Source organism: Lithohypha guttulata (genome assembly GCF_036872675.1).
Source record: "Lithohypha guttulata strain CCFEE 5908 chromosome Unknown scaffold_3, whole genome shotgun sequence".
Taxonomy (NCBI): Eukaryota; Fungi; Ascomycota; class Eurotiomycetes; order Chaetothyriales; family Trichomeriaceae; genus Lithohypha; species Lithohypha guttulata.
This window is the reverse complement of record NW_027042752.1, coordinates 1,491,550-1,516,724: the sequence shown is the minus strand read 5'-3', so window position 1 is coordinate 1,516,724 and position 25,175 is coordinate 1,491,550. Positions and strand designations below refer to the sequence as shown.

Below are 25,175 nucleotides of genomic sequence, written 5' to 3'. Positions count from 1 at the left end.
TAGCGTAGTGATGATGGTTGGTGAATCTGGAATGAACGGCTGATGCAGCGTCACGTTCAGAAGTCTGCTGCTGGTATTTCAATCAGCAGCAAGTGGAGCTTTTAGTCGTTGGCAATTACGATGTTGACACCAATCCTGCAAATCATGAGTACGCGAGCCTGACAAATAATAATCAGGCCTGCAACGGTGCCAGCCATCTGGTCCATGATTTGAAGCGTCTAGTCGTTCGCAGACCCTTCATCGCGTGTTCGTAATCTTCGGTGCTCATATGACTCTGCGTGACCCTGTTGTATGTGTTAGTTTAGATGTTGTTCCAAGTCAGTGGTATGACTGTATTCAATCAGTTTGGCTTGTGTTTGCTTACCATTCCCATGCGATGAAGATGAAGCTGAGCACCATCATGGTGCATCCCATGATTGTGCCTGTTAGCCAGTACGGTTTGGCCTGCTGAGGTAGTGGAGTAAGGACATTGTTGAGGTTAATATAGCCACCGCCTATGCCGTAGTTTGAGCATTTGCAATGACAAGTATTATAGATGCCTAAGGCCTGAGCGAAAATTATGTACATCAGCCAGGCAAGATTAGTGAGCTCACAGACACGCAGAATCCATTTTCCATAAAAGCGGGTACGCTTATAGAACTTCGTATCATGCTTGTGGTGAGGTGTAATCGCCCAAATGAACATCTCGATGATGCCCTGGCCGGTACAGAAGATTCCGAATTGCATATAACCAAGAGCACGACAGCCGAGACCGACGGTAGGTGTAAAGTAGGCAATTGTAAATGCTGCCAGAAGTGACATCCAGATTGAAACGAAAGAGGCAACAATCTGCCAGAACTCTCTCAGATCCCAGGAGTGAATCCGGTCTTTTGCATCCCACCGCTTGGTCGCGATTAATTTCTGACGGACATCAGCTCCGTATGACCAACCTCGGCGCGCGTCGAGAATGCCATCTTTCTTTAGTCCTCGTATGACCGGATATGCTACACCATAGTGCCAGAGGTGCCGTCCTTGACCAGCAAACATATAGAAGAATTTCGCGTCATCGAGAGCTAGGGAAGAGATGGAGTCAATCCAACGGAGGTCGGCCGTGTCACATTCGTCACTGTCGAACCAGTTGACGATCTCGTTATCGACAATAGTATCGTCTTGTGAAGACCTCGCACGTATAGCTTCTGTGAAAGTCGCAGTCTTGATTGGTGAACCACTGACGACCGAATTGAAAGAGGTAACTCGAGCTGGCGCACTGAAAGCCTGGTGAATGTCTCGATGTCGTCCGGCGTCCCTCAGTAATGCTTCACGGATCAGACCAAGGAATATATTCAGCTGTCTTTGGGTAGCTTCTGGAAGAGCAGGGTTGCGGTCGACAACGGTAGAAAGCATCAGAACACTGAACCATATCATGGCTAAGCCTAGTGCCAGATTTTGAGCATTAGCATTGTCTCCAAGGAAGCCAAAAGACTGCTGAATGCTGATGACTAGGCCGAAAATGAACCACAACTGAGCAAGGAAGCATTGAACGGTGCCTCTCTTTCTAGCTTCTCTTGTATCTCTAGCGAGTGCCTGCCTTACTTCTTCGATGCTCCCACCAGCACTCAGTGGTAGGCGCAGCTGTTGACTGAACAGTGCCACCTTTAAAAGTTTCTCTGCTGCTGCGCCATTAAAATGCAGGTTGATCGTGAACTGATTCATGACACTGAGAAGGAAGAATGCGTCCCGATAACTGGCGAAGTCGCTGCGCTGTTTGACATCTTTTTCGTTGCCGATCTCAGCTTTGGGGATATCGTTACGACGAGTGGCCTTGTCAAGGAATGCTGCGCAATTGGCCGAAGACCGCATGTTCCACAAGATCTGTACCACGATGATTAGCGGTGTTTGCGGTTACAGCAGGCACTTCCACACATATGTCAGACTAGCCATAGGTCCGCCAACCCATCTGGAGATTGCCCAAAAAGTACCCATAGCATCGTTGCTGTCAAAAGGCGCTTGCAGGAGCAAGCCGGTGAATGGCAAAACCCAGGTATTGATAGTGTTTGCGGAATCTGGCCAGTCGTACAAGTCACTTCCTGTGCCCCGAAGAGCTTCGCATCCTGTTCGATTAAGCAAGTAGTGGTATGCATCAGGAGGAGCACCAGGCATGCGATAACCGTAAGCTTCCTGCAGTGTAGCATTACTTAGGAATTCGGTTGCGAGCCTTTCGAAAGTCCAGGCCATACTGAGAGCTACAGATGGACAGGCAGCAGATCACAAAGGTGAGGGCAAAAAGTTGTCAAGGTTCACAGAGTAGCCCGCGAGCAGAGAAGAGAGACGACAAGGTCTTGCATTGCCCGCCTTTTGCGATAGTCTAGGACCACAATTGAAAGAGAACATGCATGCATCGTGCAACTCGTGCATGCTGGGGACATATGGTAGGCGGAACAACCTGTGATCTTGTTGCTTGTATAGCAGGAGAGAATGCAAGAGGACGGATGTGGGCTTCCAGGACGAACAGCGATGGACGATGCATGGCGTCTTCGCCGACTTCGCCAATCAGCGAGAGCAGCAAGCAGATGAACGGTGAATAGAACATGATATCGGCAGAAGGCGGTATTGGACTTTGTAAACCTTTGACGTGAAAGATATGAGATCGTCTTGACTGATTCGGCAATCGTGTGTGGAGATATACTGCTGTTTGACCAGTTAGCTTGTGGTTCGTTGGCACAAAGTCAGTGAAGACTTGCAGAAGCGCAACGCACTGTGCCGATCCTCCCCAAGTAAGTATAGTGCTAGAGACCACGAAAAGATCTCTGCAGACACGCATGACCTCTTTTGTCTTGGGTCTTGACGGAGGGGCGCCAGCGTATACGATGATAACATCGCAACACGGAAGAAGAGGTCAACGACTCTTTCGGGGCTTCACTTGAGGGATAACTATGGGTTTGGAGCCAGAGAAGTCTGTTGAGCGAAGATCGGAACTGAGTGGAGGAATTAAACAGGTCAGTATGGTGATTTGCATCATGACGAGTTTATGAATGGATTGGCAAGAGCTGGTCGTGAGAGTGACAGCTCGTGAATACAGTGATCTCTATTCGAGTACGACACACAGCAGGCGCGACGCGAACCGAGCCGCGACTGCCGTGGCGCGCACTAGCGAGCCAAGATCATGTAGATCCGATAGACAGCAGTGACACCACATTGACTCCATCCTCATTGTGAGGTATGTTTGAGAAGCATGAGAGACACTCTAGCGCTGAGTTCAATTCTTGTCATTTGCGCAAAGAAGGTCCTTGGGCCGAATGCTCGTTCATACTGAAATGACCGACGCTTGCGGACTCCAAACCGGACCTGTTTCATCAGCAACCTCAGACGCGTTTGGCCTCAAATATGGTCCGCGAAACGCCATGAATACACTCCCACCACCAAGGCCGTTTCCTTCTGTCATTAGCCTCTGCTCTATCTAGCAACTACGACGCGCGATGGTCCATATCTGCTACTGTCACAGTCTGAGGAGGACCAGTTTAGAACAGTTTGCAACAGCCACAATCCAGCATAGTAACGTTGAATGTGTGAGGGCAAATGCAGAAAGTGAAGCTTCTGAGCACTGTCTGCCATGTAGGTTATGACTTTTGACCTTGAACTCTGCTCTGTGAATTTATCTGTTCTCATAACATTCTGCTTCAACGTGTGTAACATTCCTTACGACTTTCCTTACATGTCACTCCTTCAATTATCTGCTGAGCTAGTTCTCGCATTCAAGTCTTCGACTTCCATCGTGATACTTCTGTTTTCGACACTAAACTGACAACGAAATGTATTTCTTCAGAACCTCGACATTCGTCCTTCTTTCATCCTGCCTGGCGCAGGTTCTTGCGCATCCAGGAGACAACAGACCGGATAGAGACAGATCGGGCGACGACAATAATGGGTTCGGTAACAATGGCGACCGACAACGGAACAGAGACGAGGTCGAGAGTGGTAGAGAAGGCCCTGGCAACGGGAATGGTAACAGTCTGGGTCTTGGGAATGGAAGAAGCGAAGCCGAAGCGTCTGTTTCAACAGTCACGGTGACAACCCAGGTCGCTGCCGCTGCTGCAGCCAGTGTCACGCCACTGACAGTCATGACTGCAGGTATTTCCCACTTCATAGCTGCGAAATGCTGACTGAAGGATAGATTACTGTAACAGCGCCTTGCACTGCCGCAGCTGTCGCGTCAACAACTCTTTCGTCTGCAAGCACTCCCAGTGCAATCTCTACAGCAGTGATCGCGGCTCCAGGAGAGACAGTGAGCACTGTGCGGAAGTTCGTCACGCTGGCAGCCGATATCAAGCCTGGTTTGTCCTCGCTTCCCATCGCGGTTGCGAGTGCACTCGGTGCTAGTCTCAGTGCCGTAGCAAGTGCAAGTGATACGAGTGCTGCTAAGGTTTCGACGGTTTCAGCACCGGCTGCCTTTGCTGGACTAACTTTCACGACGAAAGGACTCATATTGGCAGGGAGGACCAGTGTGCCGATTGCTGATGCATTGCCAAAATCTGCGTAGGCGCAGGTTGTGGATAGAGAAGGAGGTAGATATCGTGTTTCTGACCAATTCAGCTCTTTTTCTTCGTAGCTAGAGCTTCATGTTGAATAGGAAAGCCGTTCTTACTTTTCTCAACCTGTTTCCCTAAAGCTTGCTTACTGTGGTTGCCAGAGGCTCGATCGAGGCGCGCCTTCTTAGCTTCTCGCTTCATCGCTCGTTTAGACAGCGGTTTTCCATCTTCGACAGGATGCATGTCAGGCCCTTCTTCGCCCAACGAAGCCTGAGAGGCTTTCCTTTTCGATTTTTCGTTCTTGTCTGGATTTTCCGGAATCACAGTGACGTGCTTGAGTTCGCCCACTGCCTCTGAGGATATCCTACTCTTTTCGGCAGCACCTCTCTCAGTCATTTCAGTCAAACCTGATGGTTGAGTAGTAATGTCTTGCGTGCCGTTGTTGACTATATCCACCACGCCACGGAAGCTATGTCTCTTCATCTGAGCCAACCTGACAACCCTGCCGGACTCTTCACTCACAGCCTCTTTCCCTCGTTCATTGCTTAAACCCCACACGACTGCTAAGTTGACCACGTCATGCGGCCCTCTTATACCGAGCGCATTGCGTGCCTCACTGCTCAAGACTATGCCGCGACCTCGAGTGGCACGAATCAGACTCGCAGCGCCACTAATTAAATTTCGTCGTGCATCGTTGCTACCAGTAATACCTGGTGAGTAACAAATTTCGAACCTGATACCACGCTGTAGTGCCGATGCGACGGTCTTGAATTTGATCGGAAAGGGAAGGCGCGACGTGAGGTCAAGCGAGACCAGGTCGCAGTCGAGGGACGAGCAGCATAGCTGCAAAGCCTTGTCGGTTGTGGGACGAAGAGCCAGTAGATCGTAAGTCGACACGAGACTCTGGATGCGATGGTTTTGAGAGGTATCGGAGATGGTCAAGGTTAGGCGGGTAAGCACGGTCAAACCTGGAGGAGCCTCTAGACGAGTAGTCGATATGTCTGGAAGTTGTGCTGGAAGTTTAGAAGGAACATGAACAGCTAGAGCAGCCGTGGTATAGCCTAATTCCAGAAGGAAAGCGAGGACATTGGAAAGATTGGGGTCATTCTCTGCATAAGCTACGTTCAAGTCATAGAAAGGCATGATCGTGATGGCAAGAGCGACCGAAACATTGTAGGCTACCGGCTGCCAGGCAAGGTGAGCTTCTGAAAAGGCCAGTCCAGGATGCTGGATGTATGAAAGACTCGCAATAAATAGTCTTGGATCTAATGCGCAGGAACAAATGCTTCACTCGGAATCTTTATCCACTAGTTTGCTAGTTCAGGCATCAAGGCCTCCTCGGGCCGGCCGTACAGATTGCGATTGCGTACCGGTGGCAGGCACGACACAACAGGCTTGCGATCGTGCATGTGCTTGCCCGAACAAACTGTGAACGTCTCGCGGTTTGTTATGAAACCAGCCACTCTTTTCGTCTGTATCTCTTAGCAATCACTCCTCTGACCCTCCTGTTCGAATTGGCAGCATCAACCAAAATCCAGTTCATGAGTCAGCCCCACTTCCACAGCTATGGCGCGTGTCTACGCCGATGTCAACGCGCAGATGCCCCGTTCCTACTGGGACTATGACAGTGTTGTGATCTCCTGGGGTGTATTGGAAAACTACGAAATTGTGAAGAAGATTGGTCGTGGGAAATACAGTGAGGTTTTCGAGGGAATTAATGTCGCAAACTACCAGAAATGCGTCATCAAAGTACTCAAGCCAGTAAAAAAGAAGAAAATAAAGAGAGAGATCAAAATCTTGCAGAATTTGTCAGGTGGTCCGAATATTGTCGCGTTGCTGGATGTGGTCAGAGACAGTCAGTCAAAAACACCGAGTCTGATATTCGAGAATGTCAACAACACAGACTTCCGCACGCTATACCCTCGCTTTGTGGACTACGATGTGCGATACTACATCTTTGAGTTGCTGAAAGCACTCGACTTCTGCCACAGCAAGGGCATTATGCATAGAGATGTCAAACCTCATAACGTTATGATCGACCATGAAAAGCGGAAGGTAAAGTATTCATTAATGAAGTGAAAGAGCATTTGCTAATACAAACAGCTCCGCTTGATTGATTGGGGTCTGGCAGAATTCTACCACGCCGGCACTGAATACAACGTGAGAGTCGCATCGCGATATTTCAAAGGCCCAGAGCTGCTAGTAGACTACCAGGAATACGACTACTCACTGGACATGTGGTCACTAGGGGCCATGTTTGCTTCCATGATCTTCCGCAAAGAGCCCTTCTTCCATGGAAACAGCAACTCAGATCAGCTTGTAAAGATTGCCAAAGTACTTGGCACGGACGACCTCTTCGAATATCTCGACAAATATGACATCGAGCTTGACCAGCAATACGACGACATACTTAGCAGGTTTCCCAAAAAGAGCTGGCAAAGCTTTGTCAACAACGATAATCAACGGTTTGTCAGCGCGGAAGCCATTGACTTTCTGGACAAATTGTTGAAATATGACCATCAGGTATGCCGTCTTCTTCTTTGCTTTCGACGCAACAGCTAATCTGGCACAGGAGCGACTCACCGCACAGGAAGCCATGGCTCATCCTTACTTCGTCCCAGTCAGGAACAGTGCTGCGCAACAGAACCACGCTGGATGAAGTAGCCTTCTACATTCTCGAACCAAAAAAACTCAACTCCACCTTTCAACTGCCGCGAAGTTCGTGAAAAGAAGAGATCATGCACATGAAACGGAAAGATATGAATCTCAAACTCGACACGAGCTGCTAAAAGCTTTTCTTTCTTCATGGTGAAACTTGGCGTATGACAGGATCTCGTGTCAGACACGGACGGCGTGGAGAGATAGATGGAGGTCAGCATGATGTGGAGTCTTAGGAAGCGATGTGAAGGTAAATGCGATTCACGATTGAATGAACAGTGGATGAAACTCTCAGCTGGTCGTGGGCATGATTAATAGTAGCTGCAGCCTCGTGTTTGCGGCCAAATCTCAGCCTCGTTTAACTAGATAACAACAGCAAAGTTGAGCGGGCATCCACGCGAGCACAAGACCAAATAAACCATGACTCGAAATCTCATGCATGACTCCCCTCCTTCGTTCTCTCTACCCACTTCGAGGCGTGTTCAAAAGATCATTGCCAAAGCATAGACTATACACTAACAAGATGGCCTTGAATGCTGCTTCGCACAACCCCAGTAAGATGATTGCGCTTGCACACTTTCTCAATCACGACTGACTCCCTCTAGCTGCGTCGCCTACTGGCAGCCCTTCTGGTCCACCACCACCTGTGGACGACTCCTTGAATAGTGCTGTGCAGGATGTAGCCAAAAAAGATGCTACGGGCCAGAATGAAGGCGGCAAGGACAAGGTGGGCAATAACGACGGTCAGACCGTAGTGGGTGAATCTGGCAAGGAAAAGACTGCCAAAGAAAGTACGTCCGACAACTACCATGTAGCGAACCATTGATGGGTGTGGGCTATGTACTTCAATCATAGAGACCAATCCATGCTATGCGCGCTCTTGCTGCCATTCCTGATCGAGTTTGACTCTGACATGTTACGCTGTAGTTGAGAAGGAACGCAAGAAGGCCGAAAAGCTTGCTAAGTTCAACGAGAAGAAGGCCAAACAACAATCTGCCACTCCTGCTGCCGCCGCGAAACCGAAAGAGAAGCCCAAGAAGACCTCTAACGTCGATGCCTACGAACCACAGAAAATAGAAGCTGATCGATATGAATGGTGGGAAAGCAGAGGCTACTTCAAGCCGCAGTTCACAAAAGATGGGAAGATAAAACCAGAGGGAAAGTTCGTGATACCAATACCACCGCCAAATGTGACAGGTTCATTACACATGGGTCATGCTTTGACGAACTCGTTACAAGATACTATGATCAGACATGCTCGCATGCGCGGCAAGACTACTTTATACGTACCAGGTACAGACCATGCTGGTATTGCAACTCAAGCAGTCGTCGAGAAGAAACTTTACAAGGAAGAGAAGAAAACCCGCCATGATCTGGGTAGAGAAGAGCTTCTCAAGCTGATATGGAAGTGGAAGGACAAGTACCATGCCAATATTACCTCACAACTGAAGAGAATGGGTGGCTCGATGGATTGGTCAAGAGAGGCTTTCACCATGGATGACACAAGGGCTGCTGCTGTCAAGAAGACCTTCGTGCAGCTGTTCGACGAGGGTATAATCTACAGGGACAACCGTCTGGTCAACTGGAGTTCGGCTCTGAGCACTACGCTTTCCAATCTGGAAGTGGACAACCAAGAATTGACAGGGCGGAAGAAGCTCAAGGTCCCGAACTACGACAAATTGATCGACTTTGGTCTCTTGACCTACTTCAAATACCCTATCAGCAAAGATCCAGCGACCGACAAGGCAGCCAAGGACAACAACTACCAAGGTTACCAATTCATTGAGGTTGCCACAACACGTCCGGAAACCATGCTTGGTGATACCGCTGTAGCTGTGCACCCCACCGATGAGAGATACAAGGATCTTGTGGGCAAATTGGCCATACATCCTTTCATTCCTGGTCGAAAAGTGCTTATCATTGCCGATGAAGAAGTCGAAAAGGACTTTGGTACTGGTGCCGTAAAGATTACACCCGCCCACGACGCGAACGACTTTGCAAAAGGCAAACGACACAACCTGGAATTTATCAACATATTTACTGATGATGGTTTAGTCAATGAGAATGGGGGCCCATTTGCTGGACACAAGCGATTCGATGTTCGATATGGTGTGATCGAAGGTCTAACCAAGCTAAACCTATACGTCAAGCAGGAGGACAATCCGATGACGATACCCATCTGCTCCAGAAGTGGCGATGTCGTGGAGCCCGTACTGAAACCACAATGGTGGATGAGAATGAAAGAGCTTGGTCAGGCAGCCGAGGATGCCGTCACAAGTGGTCAGATCAAGATCCGTCCCGAGAGTGAGTCCAGGCGGTTCAATCAGTGGATGCAGGGCATTACAGATTGGTGTCTGTCTCGTCAGTTGTGGTGGGGCCATCGCTGTCCAGCCTATCTCGTGCAGGTAGAAGGAGAAACGCCGGACGACTCTGTGGGTGATAGCTGGGTATGTGGCGAGACAGAGCAAGAGGCACAAGAGAAGGCTGCAGCGAAATTCCCAGGCAAAAAGTTCACCCTGAGACAGGACGAAGACGTACTGGACACGTGGTTTTCTTCCGGTCTTTGGCCCTTTTCGATATTAGGCTGGCCTGGCGAGACGCAAGAAATGCGAGAACTATATCCGACGTCGATACTGGAAACTGGTTGGGACATCCTTTTCTTCTGGGTGGCGCGAATGGTGATGCTTGGACTCAAGATGACTGGCAAAGTGCCGTTCACAGAGGTCTACTGTCATTCTCTGGTTCGAGATTCGGAAGGCAGGAAGATGTCCAAATCACTCGGCAACGTTGTGGATCCAGTAGATATCATTCGTGGTATCACCCTACAAGGCTTGAACGACACGCTATTGCAAGGAAACCTTCCCGAAGCTGAGATCGAAAAAGCTAAGTCATATCAGAAGAAGGCATTTCCCAAAGGCATAGAGGAGTGCGGCGCTGATGCTCTGAGATTTACGTTGGTCAACTACACAACAGGTGGTGGCGATATTGCCTTCGACATTCGCGAGATTGAGGCAAAGCGACGATTCTGCAACAAGATCTACCAAGCCACAAACTTTGTGCTTGGAAAGTTAGGTGACGACTTCCAGCCTGCTGCCAGTCCACTCGACAGCAAGCCACTATCTCTGGCTGAGAAATGGATCTTACACAGATTCAACGAGGCCGCAAGAGACGTAAACGCTGCTATCGAGAACCGTGACTTCTCCATATCAGCAGGAACGCTCTACCAATACTGGCTGACCCAGCTTTGCGACACATTCATCGAAAACTCCAAATTCCTACTACAAGACGACGCAGACACCAAAACTCAAGAATCTGCCAAACAAACACTCTACACAGCCCTCGAAGGAGGTCTCCGCCTCATGCACCCCCTCATGCCCTTCCTAACAGAACACCTATGGCAAAAACTCCCCCGCCGCCAAGGTGATAACACCGAAGCCCTCATCATCGCCCAATACCCCCTCTACCAAGACCAACTCAGCGCCCCGGCCGAAGCCGAACAATATGAACTAATCATGGACGTCGCCAAAGGCATCCGCTCCATCCTTTCCCAATACGAATTTAAAGAACCTGGCGACCTCATCATCGAAACAAAATCCACCAAAGCAAACAAGAACCTTTCCAGCGAGACTACGTCCCTCAAGTCCCTGGGCGGGAAATACTGCAACTCCATCTCCGTGCAAGCTTCTCAAACAGGATCTACCTCTATCCCACCTGGCTGTGCCGTGGAATCCATCAATGCCGATGTCGCGGTATATCTCAAAGTAGCGGGACGAATCAACATCGACACCGAAGTCGAGAAGATCAACAAGAAGCTTGAGGGTGCGGACGCAAGAAAGAAAAAGAGCCAGGCGATCATGGCGGGACCGGGATGGAACAAGGCGAGCAATGATACGCAGGAGAAGGAGAAGGAGAAGTTGCAGGATGCGGAGGGAGAGTTGATGAGGCTTGAGGCTGCACTGAAGGATATGGAGAGGTTGAAGTTGGAGGGGTAGAGTGTGAAAAGTGTAGGCGGTTTCGTTAAGTCAGTGTTCTCACTGTAAGTGCATGTCTGGCCTGGCCTTAGATAGATTGCGTCGCGTCTCAGAGTTGAGACCTCTCTCGTGATGCGTAATCAATTCGTGCTGTAAACCACTTCTGCAGTCTGTGTTTTCATTTCGCACAATGTGGATACAGTGGCAGTAGCGACATCCCAATGTAAACAGACATACAAAGAATCCGAGGTCGGAATACGGACTATACCCGAGTTCCGTCGAAGATACTAGATTGATCGTTGAGAATAGTAGATGAGTGCTAGCCAATTTAATCCAAACACGACAGCGACGCGTGCGGGAGCTTTGTACGTGTCGTGGAGCTCGCTCAGCGCAGTCGACTGGATGGTCGTCCTGGAGCTTGAATAGTGCGAGCACATGGCCCCTCACTGCAGACCAGATCATTCAGAGAAGAGATGTTTAAAACTGCTACGTACCTATTCTAGCTAACTGGATTTTCTCCCGTGACACGATTTTTGTATCGCTATCGCAACTGCTTTGAGCTGTTTCTGGAAAGACTCACTGGCTGATGCTCACGAGCCACAACTTTCGCTCTTGTCTATAGTTTGGGGGTGACTTTTCTCTCCTCAAGCACTCGAATATGCTTCCTTCCTCTCACGCTGCCTTCTACTTGCATTGTCGACGATCCAGCCCTCACACCACAGTAATGCGATAATGGCTCCCGCGCCACATATTGCGGCAAAACACCAGCCCATAATGCCCCAGCCGTTTCCTTGACGCATGATACCTGCGATGTTTGACCCTACCAGTTCCCCAATACCCCACGAAGTGTTGAAGAGTACATATGATTGAGCCAGTGCCCCGGTCTTACCCATTGAGCCTGGACTCTTTCTCTCCTTTTCGTTCGCGACGCATGAGAAGTCTGCCATGGTGGCTGCCAGAGAGAGTGAAGCACCCAAGCCAATGAAGAAGAGAAGAGAACACAGGGCAACCTGCAAGTACTGTCAGCATTGGCTAGGAGAATGAAAGACAGACGTACCACTTGTGCCACTGACTTGTGATTGACCAGTCTTAAGCATGCGTATGGTGCGACACAAAGCAAGAGGCCAGTGAAGACTGGAAAACGTGTACCTGTAGGGGTCAGTAGGAGTATCGGTGAGGCACGTGCATCGAAAGGCTGCGTTGCACTCCAGCCACACCCCGAGAGTTGAGATTGAACTTACCATACTTGTCAGCCAGTCGTCCCCAAAGCGGCTGAAGGACGGTGGGAACTGCCAGCGCCAGAAACAGAAGTCCACTCCCAAGTGGTGTCCATGCAAAGATTTCTTCCGCGAAGAGAGGCAAGGTCACATCGAAGCTAGCAAGGATCATAGCAGTGACAATGTTTGCCAGACAGGTTGCTTGCAGTCGACGAGACTTGATGAGGATCCACAGCGGAGACTTCGATATTCGTCTCTTGATTGACCTGCCAGAACTCAGGAGAGAAGACGTCGACCACCGATCACCAGATGGCTGCGATGCGGATAAGGTGCTTTCCTTTGACGTAGTCGGATGCAGGTCGTCCCCAAGCGGTATCGAGAACACACCTGTTTCGATCTTCCTAGAGCGTGTGGTTGGCACTTTCTTGACCTCAGGCTTTTCCACAACCTGAACTTGGGACACAAGCTCTGAGTCACTAGAACCATTTCTCTGACCCCGTTGCTTCACATCTTTTTCTTCGATGAGCAGAGGCAGCAAGACCAATTGTAACCCGATCAGACCGAAGCCAAGACCGAATACAGCATAATACCCAGCTTTTTCATAGATGATACCACCAAGGACTGGTCCCAGGGCGACAGCCGCAGAATAGGGAGCTGAGGCGTAGCCTAACATCTGACCAACTCTGTTTGATTCGGCTGTGTCTGCCACAAGCGCTAGGCCTATGCACCAGACCACGCCTGCGCAGCCGCCTTGGAGAAACCTGCCAAGCACGAGGAGAGCCATGTGTCTGGCAAAACACTGCATGGCATGTGCACCCAGAAGTACCACAGTACTCCAGACAAGGAGTCTCTTTCGTTTTGCGATCCGGTCAGATATGTACCCGAATATTGGAGAGCTGACCATCAGTCCAGCAGCTTCGATTCCGAAGAGCCAATCGACCCAGTTCTGAACATCCTCAGGTTTGACGCCGAACCGGTCGCGTAAGGCTGTTGGATAGACAGGGCTGACCACAGCATAGAGCCATGATTCCTGAACAAGTTAGCAGAATCCACGATACAAGAGCCTTACATACATTGAAAACTGCAACCCCTACAGCGACGACAACAAACCAGGCAGAAGAACGAGCTTCCAGGAGCCATGGGGTTGACATGCAATGCAGGCACCTGTTCAGCCATCGACCGAACGCCATGCTGAGGTGTAGTTGTCTGTCTTGAACTGTTCTGAACAATAACACGGATTCCTAAAGGTTCGACGATTCTAATGGTCTTATCATAACCTTGAAATTGGAATTACTCAAAGGTCTCGTACTCTCGGCTAAGGTTAAGTAGTCCTTTCTTATAATCGCCATTCGCTGTGCTGGTCGGGCTGACTGTGACATTCGGCAAGGGTCACTGTATGATATTTATTGTTGTGGTGGCTGACAAAATATGGATAGAAGACGTACGTTGAAGTGGGAAGAGGGTTGCGACAGGAAATCCTTATGTGGTGAAGACACGTATGAAAGTTAAGATGAAAGCTGAACGGAAGAAAGAGAGTGGTTGCTTTCACGCCAAACGAACGTGCGTGGCTTGAGGACCTGGCAGAATGGTTGTGTGGTGTACTAGAAAGACTTTGTCTCGATGGTGTGATGGAGTCGAGGCTGGTGCCGCGCCAGCTGTTTGTGAGGACCTGGCTGAAAGTTGATCTCTTGTAATCCGAGACTCGAAACGTTGATATCTGGTTGAACGAATGGTGTTGTCAATGCAACGTAAAACATGTGGCTTTGAGGAACAAGTGACCAAAGAAGGAGGTGCATCATCGTAGTGTTGGGACTCCAGAACGGTCTTTCCCGTCTGAAGTAGGAGATTGCACCTGCCGAATTGGATGAAAAACTCGCAGTGAAGGAACAAAGCATCTTAGCAAATATAAGTGAAAGTCCTCCAAAGTGTGTTAAATACAGTATGAATTTACCCCATTACTGCAGATTGTGCGTCAAGCCCTGCCCAGCGTAGGCCTGCTGCATGGGAGTTCTTTGCTCTCGATATATATACTACCTGGTCGTGAACGCGATCGAAAGCTTTACACGACGTTTGTCGTGTTCAGGACTTTGTCTCACCAAAAGTCCGAGCTCCCATCGTGAATTGCGTGCACTCATTGCGTCGTCTTGATTGAACGATCAATCAGACTCAAGAAAACCCAAACGCTCGTCGAAGCCTGTGGTCGGCCCACGTTTGAAAGTCTGCTACACGTAGACCATAATTGCCATGCGCGTTTGGCCGTAGTCGAACAGGCGAAGAAGACCATGAGAGGATGCTGTCGTACCACAACTTGTTTGAGGGGAGCGATGACAGTAGAAACTGAATCCCTGTGCTACATGTCAAAATCACGATCGAAATTTCCTCATCCAGTTCAGCTGAAAATTCTCGCATCTGATGTCTACAAACAGAAATCAGAGAAGACACACCAGCATAAGAAGCTCAGAATCTAATTCTTGCCGGTGTTGTTGCAAAAGTTGTTAACCCTAAAGATCGCAGATGAGGCTAAGGATGATATTCAGGCAACACTGCAACACTGCAACACTGCAGCACTCCTCCCAATCCTGCTCCTAATGCCATACCCACCAAGACCTAGCTTTAACAAGTCATCATCTACTCCTTGGATGATGGGCCTCCTCTGCCATGATAGCTTCCCCTGACTAGCACGACGACACGGCGCTTCTTATGCTGTTGCCTGTTCTGCAACGATTACTTAAACACGACGTTCCTTCGTCTCAGCTGTCCTTCTGCTTGTTCGTTAACTCGTTGTCTTGTCACAATAACCATCATGGCTACTTCTGGTAGTGTCTTCTCGCAAACTCTCCAGGACATCACAAATGCGAAGCTCGAGGAATTATCCAAGAAGCGTAATTCATTTGAGCAGCAGAAGGCCACCACAATTGCAGACTCCCACGATCACGATGATCCGGTTGATATGCTTACTGCTGTAACTGATGGGGTTATGCGTTGCTTCTCTATTACGACCGATCAGCATGGCAAGATTGTGAGAGGTAGCAGCAAGAATGCAAAACTGGAGACGGACCTGCGTAACCTCAGGCGTTTTCTTGATCAAGCTCGTTTTGACCCTTCCATCTCGCCTAGCATCATGCGGAAGTGGAAGCAAACGCTGATTAGTCATCTCGATGTACAATCTTTGAAGTACCAATATGCTGACCTATATGGGAAGCTCACTGTCGAGTGGCTGATGTCGTCCACTTCAGAGGACAAAAAGACAAGTCTGGACGAAGCGGAAGCTTCTGAACGATATGAAGAGATACCTGTTAGAGCAAAGTTTGAAGCCAAACAAAATTGGGAGAAAAGTGTTTTTGAAGAGGCTAAGGTTGATCAATCAGCGATTGGAAATCTCCTCGAAACAGTCTTCGGAAGCAAAGAAGCACAGAAAGCTTTGCAACAATTACGTTCCAGCGTAAGAAGTATAGAGTCTTCTATGTCCGCTGCTCAAAATTTCAACACCCATACTCTCAGAAGAACAATTAAGGGCCTCCTTGCCTCAGATCTGCTCAACAATGAGAAAAAGCAAGTCCTTCGAGATTTTTCATCCAACGAGGTCATTCTGGCAGAAGTGGCGGATGTGCTAAACATGCGCATGACAGCGTTAGAGTCGTGGTCATGGGGTCCAGAAGTCGCAGTAGAAGCACGCCGTCAGCTTAATGGTAGCTACAATATCTACATGCACGAGGATGTACTCCAGGCTATTCTTCTACAATATCTTGGTGTAGAATGGTCAGTTGGTATCAAGGATGCCTTAATGGCCTTTCAGGATAACAAGGAGGTCTGGCACGATAGCTCTCGTGAGGTAACACCGCTCGACGAGCAACAACGAGAGTGGTATCTGTCATCTACTCATGGTGGTAAGACTGTACAGCAGATCAGACAGCTTTCATACCGTGCTGGCTATTTTGTTTCGCAGCTCCCTGCCAATGTTACACAAGATCGGGAAGTAGAAGAAGGCGACGAGGAGGCCGATTTTGTAAGCTTTGAAAGGCAAAGGAAGAAAAAGCTGGTCAGAAGGTCAGCTCCAATGGGCTCGGTGGCTGCTTTCCAAGCACCAGCTGTACAGCTAGCCAGGAAGAGTACACGAACAAGTCAAATAGAGTCTTTTGAAGAGGCACGGGAGGAAGAAGACGACGAAGATATGGGCTACGGACTGTTCGGTGACAACGCCCCAATCGACCTAGGACCCTACAAACCCAAGAACCCTATGGACGCTAAGCAGAGGCTGCTCCACCTGCTATCCACGGAGATATTGCTTAAGACCCATCTTGATGGTGAAATAACCTGTTTTCGATCTCAGTACCACTCGTGGCATTCTCGCATGCCTCATGCTACGATCAATGCAGTTTTGGCTTTCTTCGGCGTGTCCAAGAAGTGGCTAGACTTCTTCAAGACCTTCTTGCAAGCGCCCTTGAAATTCCTGGGCGAAGACGAAGTACCTCGACCACGCAGGCGAGGTACTCCTGGAGCCCATGTCCTGAGCGAGTTCTTCGGAGAGCTAATTCTATTCTCTCTCGACTACCTTGTCAACCAGCAGACCGGCGGGGAACTGCTTTGGCGCATGCACGATGATTTTTGGTTCTGGTCATCCTCACACGACACCTGCGTTCGAGCGTGGAACATCATTCAGCAATTCAACAAGGTCATGGGTATCAATATTGACGAGTCGAAATCCGCAGCCGTGCGGATACAGCGCAAAAACGGATCGATTCAACCTGGCCCTCTTGACAGCGTACTTCCCAAGGGTGAGATACGCTGGGGCATGCTATATCTCAACGACAAGACCGGAAAGTTCACTATTGATGAAGAGATGGTCGACGAACATATCGACGTATTGCGCCGCCAACTTGCAGACAAAGAAAAGAGCATCTTCTCCTGGGTACAAGCTTATTCGACTTATGCTTCTGTTTTCTTTACGTCTAATTTTGGCAGACCAGCGAATTGTTTTGGACGCGGGCATCTTGACTCCATGCTTGACATGCACCAACGCATTCAACGAACCCTTTTCAAAAAGCCGGGTAGTCAGGACGTGCACAGTGTGATTGATTGGTTGAAGAGGCAGATTGAGCACCGCTTTGACGTCAAGGACATTCCCGATGGTTATTTCTTCTTTCCTGGCAGCCTTGGAGGACTCGAAGTCAAAAGTCCCTTTGTTGGCCTTCTACAACTTCGTGATTCGATTACAAAGGATCCGAGTGCATTGATGCAAGTCTTCAGAGAGGCAGAGCGAGATAAGTATGAGAATGCAAAGAAGCGATATCTCGATAGGCGGCCGTGGCAGTACTCGGCCTTTGGTCAAGAATACAGACCAGATAACCCGCAGCAATTCATGTCGTTCGATGATTTTGCCAAGTTCCGAGAAGAGTTGAATTATGGCTACACGAACCAGCTCGTCGAGATCTACGAGACTCTTCTGAGACGACCCCAGGAGGAACCCGTGGAGCATGTCAACAGTACAGACATCCAGGAAGCCCTGAACAGAATACAGTCCAGGTCGGGTCAGTCGCAGGATCTGACAACTTGGTATAACATGGATCCATACTGGAAGTGGATCACTATGCTGTACGGCCCCGAAATATTGCAGGTATTCAAGACGTTCACGATCGTAGATGCAGGCCTGCTCCCAATGGGTATGCTTAGCCTGCTCAGAGTTGGAAGTATAAGTTGGCAGGAGTAATGGCACATAGTGTCCGTAGAGAGAGAATTCTCAGGTCGATTGGACGAACACCTAGCAGGATTGGTAGGCTACGCCGTATAGTACTCTTCAGCGCCGGCACCGTCACGTGAACTAACCACCATTCCACGAAGATTCGCCTATAACTGCTATCACTGTACCCCACAACTAGCTCCTCATAAGCCATAAGCAAGGTCTCGATACTCAAGCGCACAGCGAATGAGCCATCATAAAACAACCATCTAAACAGCATGGCAAACACCTCTACAACCAACAAAGCTCCAGCAGTCTCCACAACACAACTCGACCACATCGTCCTCCTCCTCTCACCCTCTGAATTCCAAAGCTTGCCCTCCTGGCTCTCAAATAACTTCGCCATCTTCGAAGGCGGCACCCACACCCAAGGAACCTCCCAAAACAAGCTCATAATCTTCAAAGACGGCACTTACCTCGAACTCTTCAGCTGGATCGACCCACAGCCCGATGGCGTCGAGCCATACGCAGATTTCCCCGGCTGGGCGAATCAGCCCGAGAACCATGTTATTGACTGGGCGTTGACGGGGGATGGTGCGCAGAGTAAGTATGAGGATGTTGTTGAGTGTTTGAGGAGGATTGATGCGGATGGTGGGGAGGCAGGTGTGACGTATGATGAGCCGAAGTCAGGTGGGAGGAGGCGGAAAGATGGGGAGGAGTTGAGATGGGTTACTACGCGGCCGAGAAGTACGCGTGACCATGAAGGAGACGGCTCACGACGTCCTAAAGTGCCGTTCTTCTGCCATGATGTGTCGCCGCGTGTATTGAGGGTGCCGTATACGGAAGGTGCGGTGGCTGGCAGGTCTGGTATTGTCAATCACCCTTGTGGAGCTGTCGGTATTGCTGGAATCACAATTGAGGTACCACAGGATGATATCAACGTCTTGGCGAAACTATATGGCGCTTTACTTGGGACTGAGGCTGTCACCTCGGCTGAGGGCGACGGAGCTACTTACGATTTCAAGCTAGCGACGCCAGAGCAGGCGAGGAAGCTGGATGTTACAGATCAGCAGGGATCAGGGTCCTTAGCTGAACCTTGCGTGGTTCGGTTGCAAGCTGTTGAGACAGAGACCCCTGTTCCAGCTGGTGGATTACAGAAATTAGTACTTCGGAAAGAGGACAAGACCGAAGGACAACAACAAGAACGGCTCAGTCCGGAGGGATTTGGCACGCCCATCTATCTGTGCTGAAGAGCTAATGCCATGCGCTCTCGGTGCAGCGTCGGAGGAAGCAGCTCGTAAGCGCAACACCTTCACCACTCACAAATCCACCGCAAACTTCTGCCTCAACCTCTCCCCATACCAGTAAAACAGCAAAGGAGCCGGCGTCAAGATCGCTGCAAGAAACCCAAACAACGACAAACCCCAACCATACCCCAGCTTATCAATGAGCATCGGCACAAACAATGGCACAATCCCACCAACCATACTCCTCAGAAACGCGCCAGCAGCAAGCGCGCTGGCCGCCATACTCTCAAACGCATCGATGTAGTAGTTCTGCACCGTGTTGAATATACTCACCTGACTTGCTCCGAACAGCAGCATCGCGCTCAGGGAGACAGGCCAAGGTTTTTGGTATTCAACGGTCCATCCGAACCAGAAGAGACTAACCGGTAAACATATGGCGCCGATGTTGGCAAGTGGAAGGCGGTATTCGGGCTTGCCCTTACCGTTGTTGCGGGTTTTGGCGAGGTTGTTGTAGATTCTGTCGATAAAGGGGACGATGATGCAGGCTGTGAGGATGAAGCCGGTTGCTGGGCCAAGGTAGGAGAGGGCGACTTCGGTTGTGTCGAAACCGTAGAGGTCTGACCATATAGAGGAGAAGTTTGTGTAAAGGCTGTACATGGTTGAGAAGATCTGCAGGGTTCAGAGGAGTTAGGATGTTGTGCTGTCTAGGCAGAGTCGGAGCTCTTTACATACCAAAGCTTGATAAGTACTCATTGTCAGGACAACAGGTTGTTGGAAAAGGATCTTGCAGGCTCGAGTCGAGTTCTAAGTTCGTCAGCATGGAAAGGACAGGACTAGACAACCAGATAATGTAGTATGGCGGAAAGGTTGACTTACACCACTGATCTTCTGGAACAGACCCATGTCGCTTACCCCTTTGATCTTGTACTTCTTGCCTTCATTCTCTTTCTCTAGTCTCTCCTTCTTCTGCTGCAACACGATGGTGCTGCGAGTCTCGTATAGTAAGAAATAGCATATCACCGTCACGATGCCAGAAATGATGAGTTGAATCCAGAATAGCCATCTCCAGTGGAGGTCTGCTAGTATCAGTCCACCGAACAATGGGCCAAGAGTTGGACCTAGAAGTGGTCTTCTCAACTATTAGCTAATAACATACATGGGGTATGAAGCAGATCATGATGGTTTGGCGCTCCTTCACATGACAACATACCCAAGTAAATAAAACCCTAACACTGTAGCCCGCTCATGCGTCTGGAACAAGTCGGAAACAGTCCCTCCACCATTCGCTACGCTGACAGACCCGAACAGCCCCGATAATGTTCTGAACACGATGAACGACGCGATGTTGGGTGCTAGAGCTGATGGTATTTGCATGAGTGTAAAGAGCGTCAGATTGATCAAGAACACTGGACGTCTCCCGAAAGTCTCCGACATTGGCGCGAAGAACAGAGGACCGATTCCAAGCATACAGACAAATCCTGTCTGTGCTCCTATCACCGCCTGGTTTGACGTGCCGAACGCCGAAGAAATGGTGTCGATTCCTGGTGCGAAAATTGAGGATGACATCGGACATATCAGGCCGATAATGAAGATCAGAAAGACTTGAAGGTAACGTATAGAGTTGGGCCAGTAGTGAGGGTCCTCGTCGTCCTCTGTCTCAAAGTCAACAGTTTCGACGTCTGCTTCGTCGCCTGAATCTGCTTGGGCTGAGGAATGGCCAGCATCGTTGTTGTCGGATCCAGCATTTGGCCTTCCATTCTTGAGCAGCTGTGTGCGCTCGTCTGTTTGCTGTTGAGGCATACTCGACGCTTCTCCAGGGTGTAGGAACGACCAGGACAATAGTGAAGCTGTTGTTCGACCTCGTTTCGAGCTTGCATGTAGCCTGTCGACCACATCCTGGGCACAAGACTCGGGCAGTAGTCTTGACCTTCGTGGTTGCCCATCTGTATGGTGACGACACCTGGAAGTAGCACAAAACTTAAACACAAATAGGCTTGACGATGCTTTGCAGCAGCTTGGAATCGCTGCTTGTGGTGGCCCACACGAATGATTTACAGCCGGCAACTTCTTCCTATTGATCTCCTTGAGCCAATTGAAGCCAAGTTTGTGGTCAAAAGCTAAAGAGCTATATGGCACTTGACCACCGTGAGAAACTGATTTCCTCACTTTGCATTGTGATTAGCATCGAAGCTTCTATGCACATTGTTGATATCCTATAACGATGCACTCTTGTGAGCAAACGAGCTTTTGTCGGATGTTGACTTCGTCGACACAGTGAACTCATAATTGTACGCACTGTATTCGATCTGGTTGTTTCCAACAGGATTACATCTGTAGATCTTTCTCTGAGCATGGCAGCAAGTTTATTCCGAAGTCAGCGCTCCGCAAAGGAAACATGCACCAATCTCTTTTTTTTGGTCTCATGGCTAAGCGCATTCATTTCTCGCCTTCGTTATTGGACACTCCCTGCAAATGAGTCTAATTGACAACACTCAGCATCTCCATATTCACATTCGGTCCTGTGAAAGTACCCCTATTCCCTCCTGGTAGCCACCAAGCCAGGACTATGAACAACCCCGTCCCTGCCATAACGACGCTCACATAATTCATGCTCTGGACTGTTACAGGTAGGAAAATTGGGAAGCAGAACAGGACTGCATAAAGTGCTACCCAAAGTGTTGAGAACAAGTTGCAAAAGGGGCCGAAAAAGCTGCCTAGATCGAAGTGGCGAGATGGCAAGACCGAGGAACGACCGCGGCAGAGGACGATGAATTGAGGAATCGCGTAGGTGATGTTGAGCGAGAGAATGGCAGTAGCGATAAAACTGTTGAAGGCGGTGGTCGATCCGATGTAGATGAGGCCGTAGAGTATGCAGAAGACGGCTGTGAGGATTGTGGCGTTGACAGGAACCTTTAAAGTGGGATGTGTTCTGGCGAACACATGCGAAAACGGTAGCCCATTGTCCCTTGCGAACGCCCATAGGAGTCGGCCAGAAGTCACCACCAAGCCGATGGTGGCACCGAAATACACGAATAAGATCCAGAATGTGAGGACGAACGCACCAGCCTTGTTGTTCAATGCCTGGCTGTACACTTCCATTATCGGCAGGTAAGAGAGGGACACAGTTTCGAGGTCGTGAGTTGAGAACAGGAGGGCGACAGTAAAGGGTAAGGTCGTGGCGATTCCGATCACGATAGTTCCCCACATAGCACGCGGTACATTGCGGCCAGGATTAGGAAGCTCTTCGCTGATGTGAGTTGCTGAGTCTGTACATAAGAAACCATACATCGCTTGACCTACTGCGAGCAGGAAAGCAGTGCCGTCGTTCCAGCCTGTCTGATTCACCCAGTCTGTGAACACAATCGAGGCCGACTGCTTGGTGTCGCTGGCCACCAGTATGGCAACGAACGAAACGACGAAACCCAGGACGGAAGCCCAGAAGAAGACGATCTCTCCCTTGGGAATAAGCCGTGGTAGTAGGATGACGATCGAGGAGCACGCAATGATGAAACCTGTATAGACAAGCCACACCTGCCACTGTATCCACGCATATTCTGGGTTGTATAGAGTCGCGAGGTTGACACATATCTGTGCGCAGAACAGATTCGCACTTGCTGTAGTAAAGAGCCATGCAAAGGAGCTGAGCCAACCTGTAGCAAAAGCAATGCTTGCTCTGTACCTTTTCGGCGCGACCATGAACGCGAAATGATACTGCCCTCCACTAGAAGGGAATGCTGAAGCTAATTCTGCTAGGCCGGCTGTAATGAAGAAGGAGGCAATACATGCCACAATAGGTGCCCAGAAGACGGCCGGTCCGCCGCCAGCAAACAGAGGCGTAACGAATGTCGCAGCATAGCCGACCCAGCTGTTTGTCTAGATCTAGAGTCAGTGACAAAACATCGTCAAATGTTATGACGCACAATGCTGAAGGCTAGAGCAAGAGTTGCGAAGGCGCTGAATTGTCTGGGGAGTACGCCGACATGGCCTTGAGCTCTGAGTTGTATTTCATCAACAGACAGAGCTCCTTCGTTGAGCTCAGGGACAGTTTGAGTTACGTTCGAGTTGTCTTTTGTAGCCATGTTGGGTCGCGGCGATGCAAGAATGAACGGTTAGCAGTTCGCAATCAGATGAGTTCCATTGTCACATCTCCTCGTATTGACGAACCCGCAAGCTTGGCAACATACTCTCTCGAACGCTTGGAGGACGTTTAGATATGGCCAAAAGAGGCAATCGTAGGTAGGAAGAGGAAAAGGGCGAGATTGAGCCCTGGACATGCCCGCCGATTAGGAACCACTTGCTTATCTCTTCTCCACCTGATAACGTCCAGCATTGTTGGCTTGAGATAGAAAGTCACACGATTTGCAGCAGATATAGATGAAACATGCTGTGTGGTTCACCAAGAGTAGACTCAATAGTACCACAGCGACACTGGTCTCTATCTCGTCATAACAGTAAACAATACAAATGTTGAAATAATCGAGAACAGTCGTGTACGATCCCAAGTGGTCGACTCGATAGATTCTCCTGTAACGCCGTATCATCATCGTATCAGGCCATCTTCCAGCCTCGTATAGCGTAATCTTCGTGTCCGTATGCCTCGTTCACTCCCGATAGCGAATGTTGTTATATGGCCCAAAAGCACCGCCAACACCCAAGATTGCAAGATCAATCGCTCTTTAACATGCTGTCAACCAGATCACCCAGAGGACCCCAGAAGTCTTTACCGCCACCTTTTTCTAGGCCGAATTCATCCACAAACAGGACGTAGTGCTTGAAGCTAGTGTTCAGGTGTGGCTCGAGACCGAGATGGACGATGACTGGATAGTGGTGGCAGTATATGTGTGCATAGACTCTGTACAGTCGCTTGAACATCTGTTTGATAGTCGATTGGAAATGCTTAGGGAATGGAGCGCCAATTCTGGAGGGAAAGATTGATTCGTTGTCGATGAGTGATTGTGTCCATGTCATGAGGTGCTCGATGTACTCGGGGGCTGACATCTTGGTGGGCTTTGGATAGCCTGTCGCAGCATCTTGCCAGAGGTATTCAAATCTAGGGGATGCGTCAGGTATGTTTTCTGCGTGCAAGAACGCAATCTGAACTCACTCATCTGTCGCCTTCATTTCAGGACATGTTATGGGAGAGCAGAATTCTGTGATAGAACCGTAGAGGAGATTTATCTGGTTGTAGAAATCCACGACTGTAACTTGAGTCAGTGATCATGCACATCGTGATCCGTCGTTCCTGTGCTCACCGTTGACAGCCAGCCATTCGTTCAAGTCTTCTCCTTCTGGTAGCACAACAGCCTTTCGTAGACTGCCGCTTCCCAGTGTAGCTTCGGCGAATTGCCTCAGCTGGTAGCTGGTAGTACCTTTGTTCGCTCGCTGTGGTTTGAATTGACCTCTCGTTCGCGCATTGCTATATTCCGGAAGAAGACTGTCAGCTCGCTTTTCTTTCACATGCTGTTCCTCCTTCTGCAGTGGTGAACGTGGGGAATGTTGTAGTTCATCTTTGAGAAGTCTCCATGCTCGACCTCCTTGCGGGGAACAAGGCTCATCCGCTGGCTCGGGTGTGTCGTGTAAAGTGTAGCTATTCACAGTAATGCAAGAAGAGGATTGTTTGAGGGTGCAATGAGGTGGAAGTGGCTGTGCCTGTGCAGGAGAAGCACCGGACGAAGAAAAGAGAGATACGAACATTGTGGTTAGAAGAGAAGTCATGTCGACTTCTGTGAACTATCTTCTTGTTTTCTGTTGTGTTCCGGGCGGTGCAGTCGAGATGTTGTTTGATCACTTCACTGCATTCCAGTGATCGCGATTGGAGAAAGCAATGAGTACAGACGGAAATAGGTGGTTCTGGTCAAAATTATGCCGTGAGAGTATGAGCGCCGGTACAAAGCCACAAG

At 49.4% G+C, this 25,175-nt stretch overlaps 10 protein-coding genes across 10 annotated transcripts; 4 read left to right on the top strand and 6 right to left on the bottom strand.

The window, feature by feature from the left end:
* Positions 1–172: 172 nt before the first annotated feature.
* Positions 173–2,214, bottom strand: LTR64_004334 (uncharacterized protein; the record flags this gene model as incomplete). The annotated part of the gene is made up of 3 exons (XM_064898681.1): positions 173–284; positions 365–1,851; positions 1,903–2,214. 3 exons carry the CDS (start codon positions 2,212–2,214, stop codon positions 173–175), a joined length of 1,911 nt encoding a protein of 636 aa, XP_064754638.1.
* A 2,351-nt stretch (positions 2,215–4,565) lies between these two features.
* RPP1 (RNA-binding RNA processing protein rpp1) lies at positions 4,566–5,648 on the bottom strand (the record flags this gene model as incomplete). The annotated part of the gene is made up of 2 exons (XM_064898680.1): positions 4,566–5,175; positions 5,239–5,648. 2 exons carry the CDS (start codon positions 5,646–5,648, stop codon positions 4,566–4,568), a joined length of 1,020 nt encoding a protein of 339 aa, XP_064754637.1.
* Positions 5,649–6,071: 423 nt separating this feature from the next.
* Positions 6,072–7,164, top strand: CKA2_2 (Casein kinase II subunit alpha'; the record flags this gene model as incomplete). The annotated part of the gene is made up of 3 exons (XM_064898679.1): positions 6,072–6,560; positions 6,609–7,028; positions 7,078–7,164. The coding sequence occupies 3 exons, from the start codon at positions 6,072–6,074 to the stop codon at positions 7,162–7,164; spliced, it is 996 nt and encodes a 331-aa protein (XP_064754636.1).
* A 522-nt stretch (positions 7,165–7,686) lies between these two features.
* LTR64_004331 (uncharacterized protein) lies at positions 7,687–11,155 on the top strand (the record flags this gene model as incomplete). Its single annotated transcript, XM_064898678.1, has 3 exons — positions 7,687–7,717; positions 7,769–7,954; positions 8,091–11,155. 3 exons carry the CDS (start codon positions 7,687–7,689, stop codon positions 11,153–11,155), a joined length of 3,282 nt encoding a protein of 1,093 aa, XP_064754635.1.
* Positions 11,156–11,778: 623 nt separating this feature from the next.
* On the bottom strand, positions 11,779–13,527 carry LTR64_004330 (uncharacterized protein; the record flags this gene model as incomplete). Its single annotated transcript, XM_064898677.1, has 4 exons — positions 11,779–12,144; positions 12,192–12,283; positions 12,376–13,381; positions 13,462–13,527. The coding sequence occupies 4 exons, from the start codon at positions 13,525–13,527 to the stop codon at positions 11,779–11,781; spliced, it is 1,530 nt and encodes a 509-aa protein (XP_064754634.1).
* Positions 13,528–15,154: 1,627 nt separating this feature from the next.
* LTR64_004329 (uncharacterized protein) lies at positions 15,155–18,058 on the top strand (the record flags this gene model as incomplete). Its single annotated transcript, XM_064898676.1, has 1 exon — positions 15,155–18,058. One exon carries the CDS (start codon positions 15,155–15,157, stop codon positions 18,056–18,058), a length of 2,904 nt encoding a protein of 967 aa, XP_064754633.1.
* A 248-nt stretch (positions 18,059–18,306) lies between these two features.
* Positions 18,307–19,278, top strand: LTR64_004328 (uncharacterized protein; the record flags this gene model as incomplete). Its single annotated transcript, XM_064898675.1, has 1 exon — positions 18,307–19,278. One exon carries the CDS (start codon positions 18,307–18,309, stop codon positions 19,276–19,278), a length of 972 nt encoding a protein of 323 aa, XP_064754632.1.
* A 69-nt stretch (positions 19,279–19,347) lies between these two features.
* LTR64_004327 (uncharacterized protein) lies at positions 19,348–21,075 on the bottom strand (the record flags this gene model as incomplete). The annotated part of the gene is made up of 4 exons (XM_064898674.1): positions 19,348–19,944; positions 20,008–20,079; positions 20,152–20,260; positions 20,486–21,075. 4 exons carry the CDS (start codon positions 21,073–21,075, stop codon positions 19,348–19,350), a joined length of 1,368 nt encoding a protein of 455 aa, XP_064754631.1.
* A 678-nt stretch (positions 21,076–21,753) lies between these two features.
* On the bottom strand, positions 21,754–23,354 carry LTR64_004326 (uncharacterized protein; the record flags this gene model as incomplete). The annotated part of the gene is made up of 2 exons (XM_064898673.1): positions 21,754–23,148; positions 23,196–23,354. 2 exons carry the CDS (start codon positions 23,352–23,354, stop codon positions 21,754–21,756), a joined length of 1,554 nt encoding a protein of 517 aa, XP_064754630.1.
* Positions 23,355–23,940: 586 nt separating this feature from the next.
* MOB1 (Mitotic exit network component) lies at positions 23,941–24,969 on the bottom strand (the record flags this gene model as incomplete). The annotated part of the gene is made up of 3 exons (XM_064898672.1): positions 23,941–24,325; positions 24,380–24,473; positions 24,528–24,969. 3 exons carry the CDS (start codon positions 24,967–24,969, stop codon positions 23,941–23,943), a joined length of 921 nt encoding a protein of 306 aa, XP_064754629.1.
* Between the last annotated feature and the right edge of the window lie 206 nt (positions 24,970–25,175).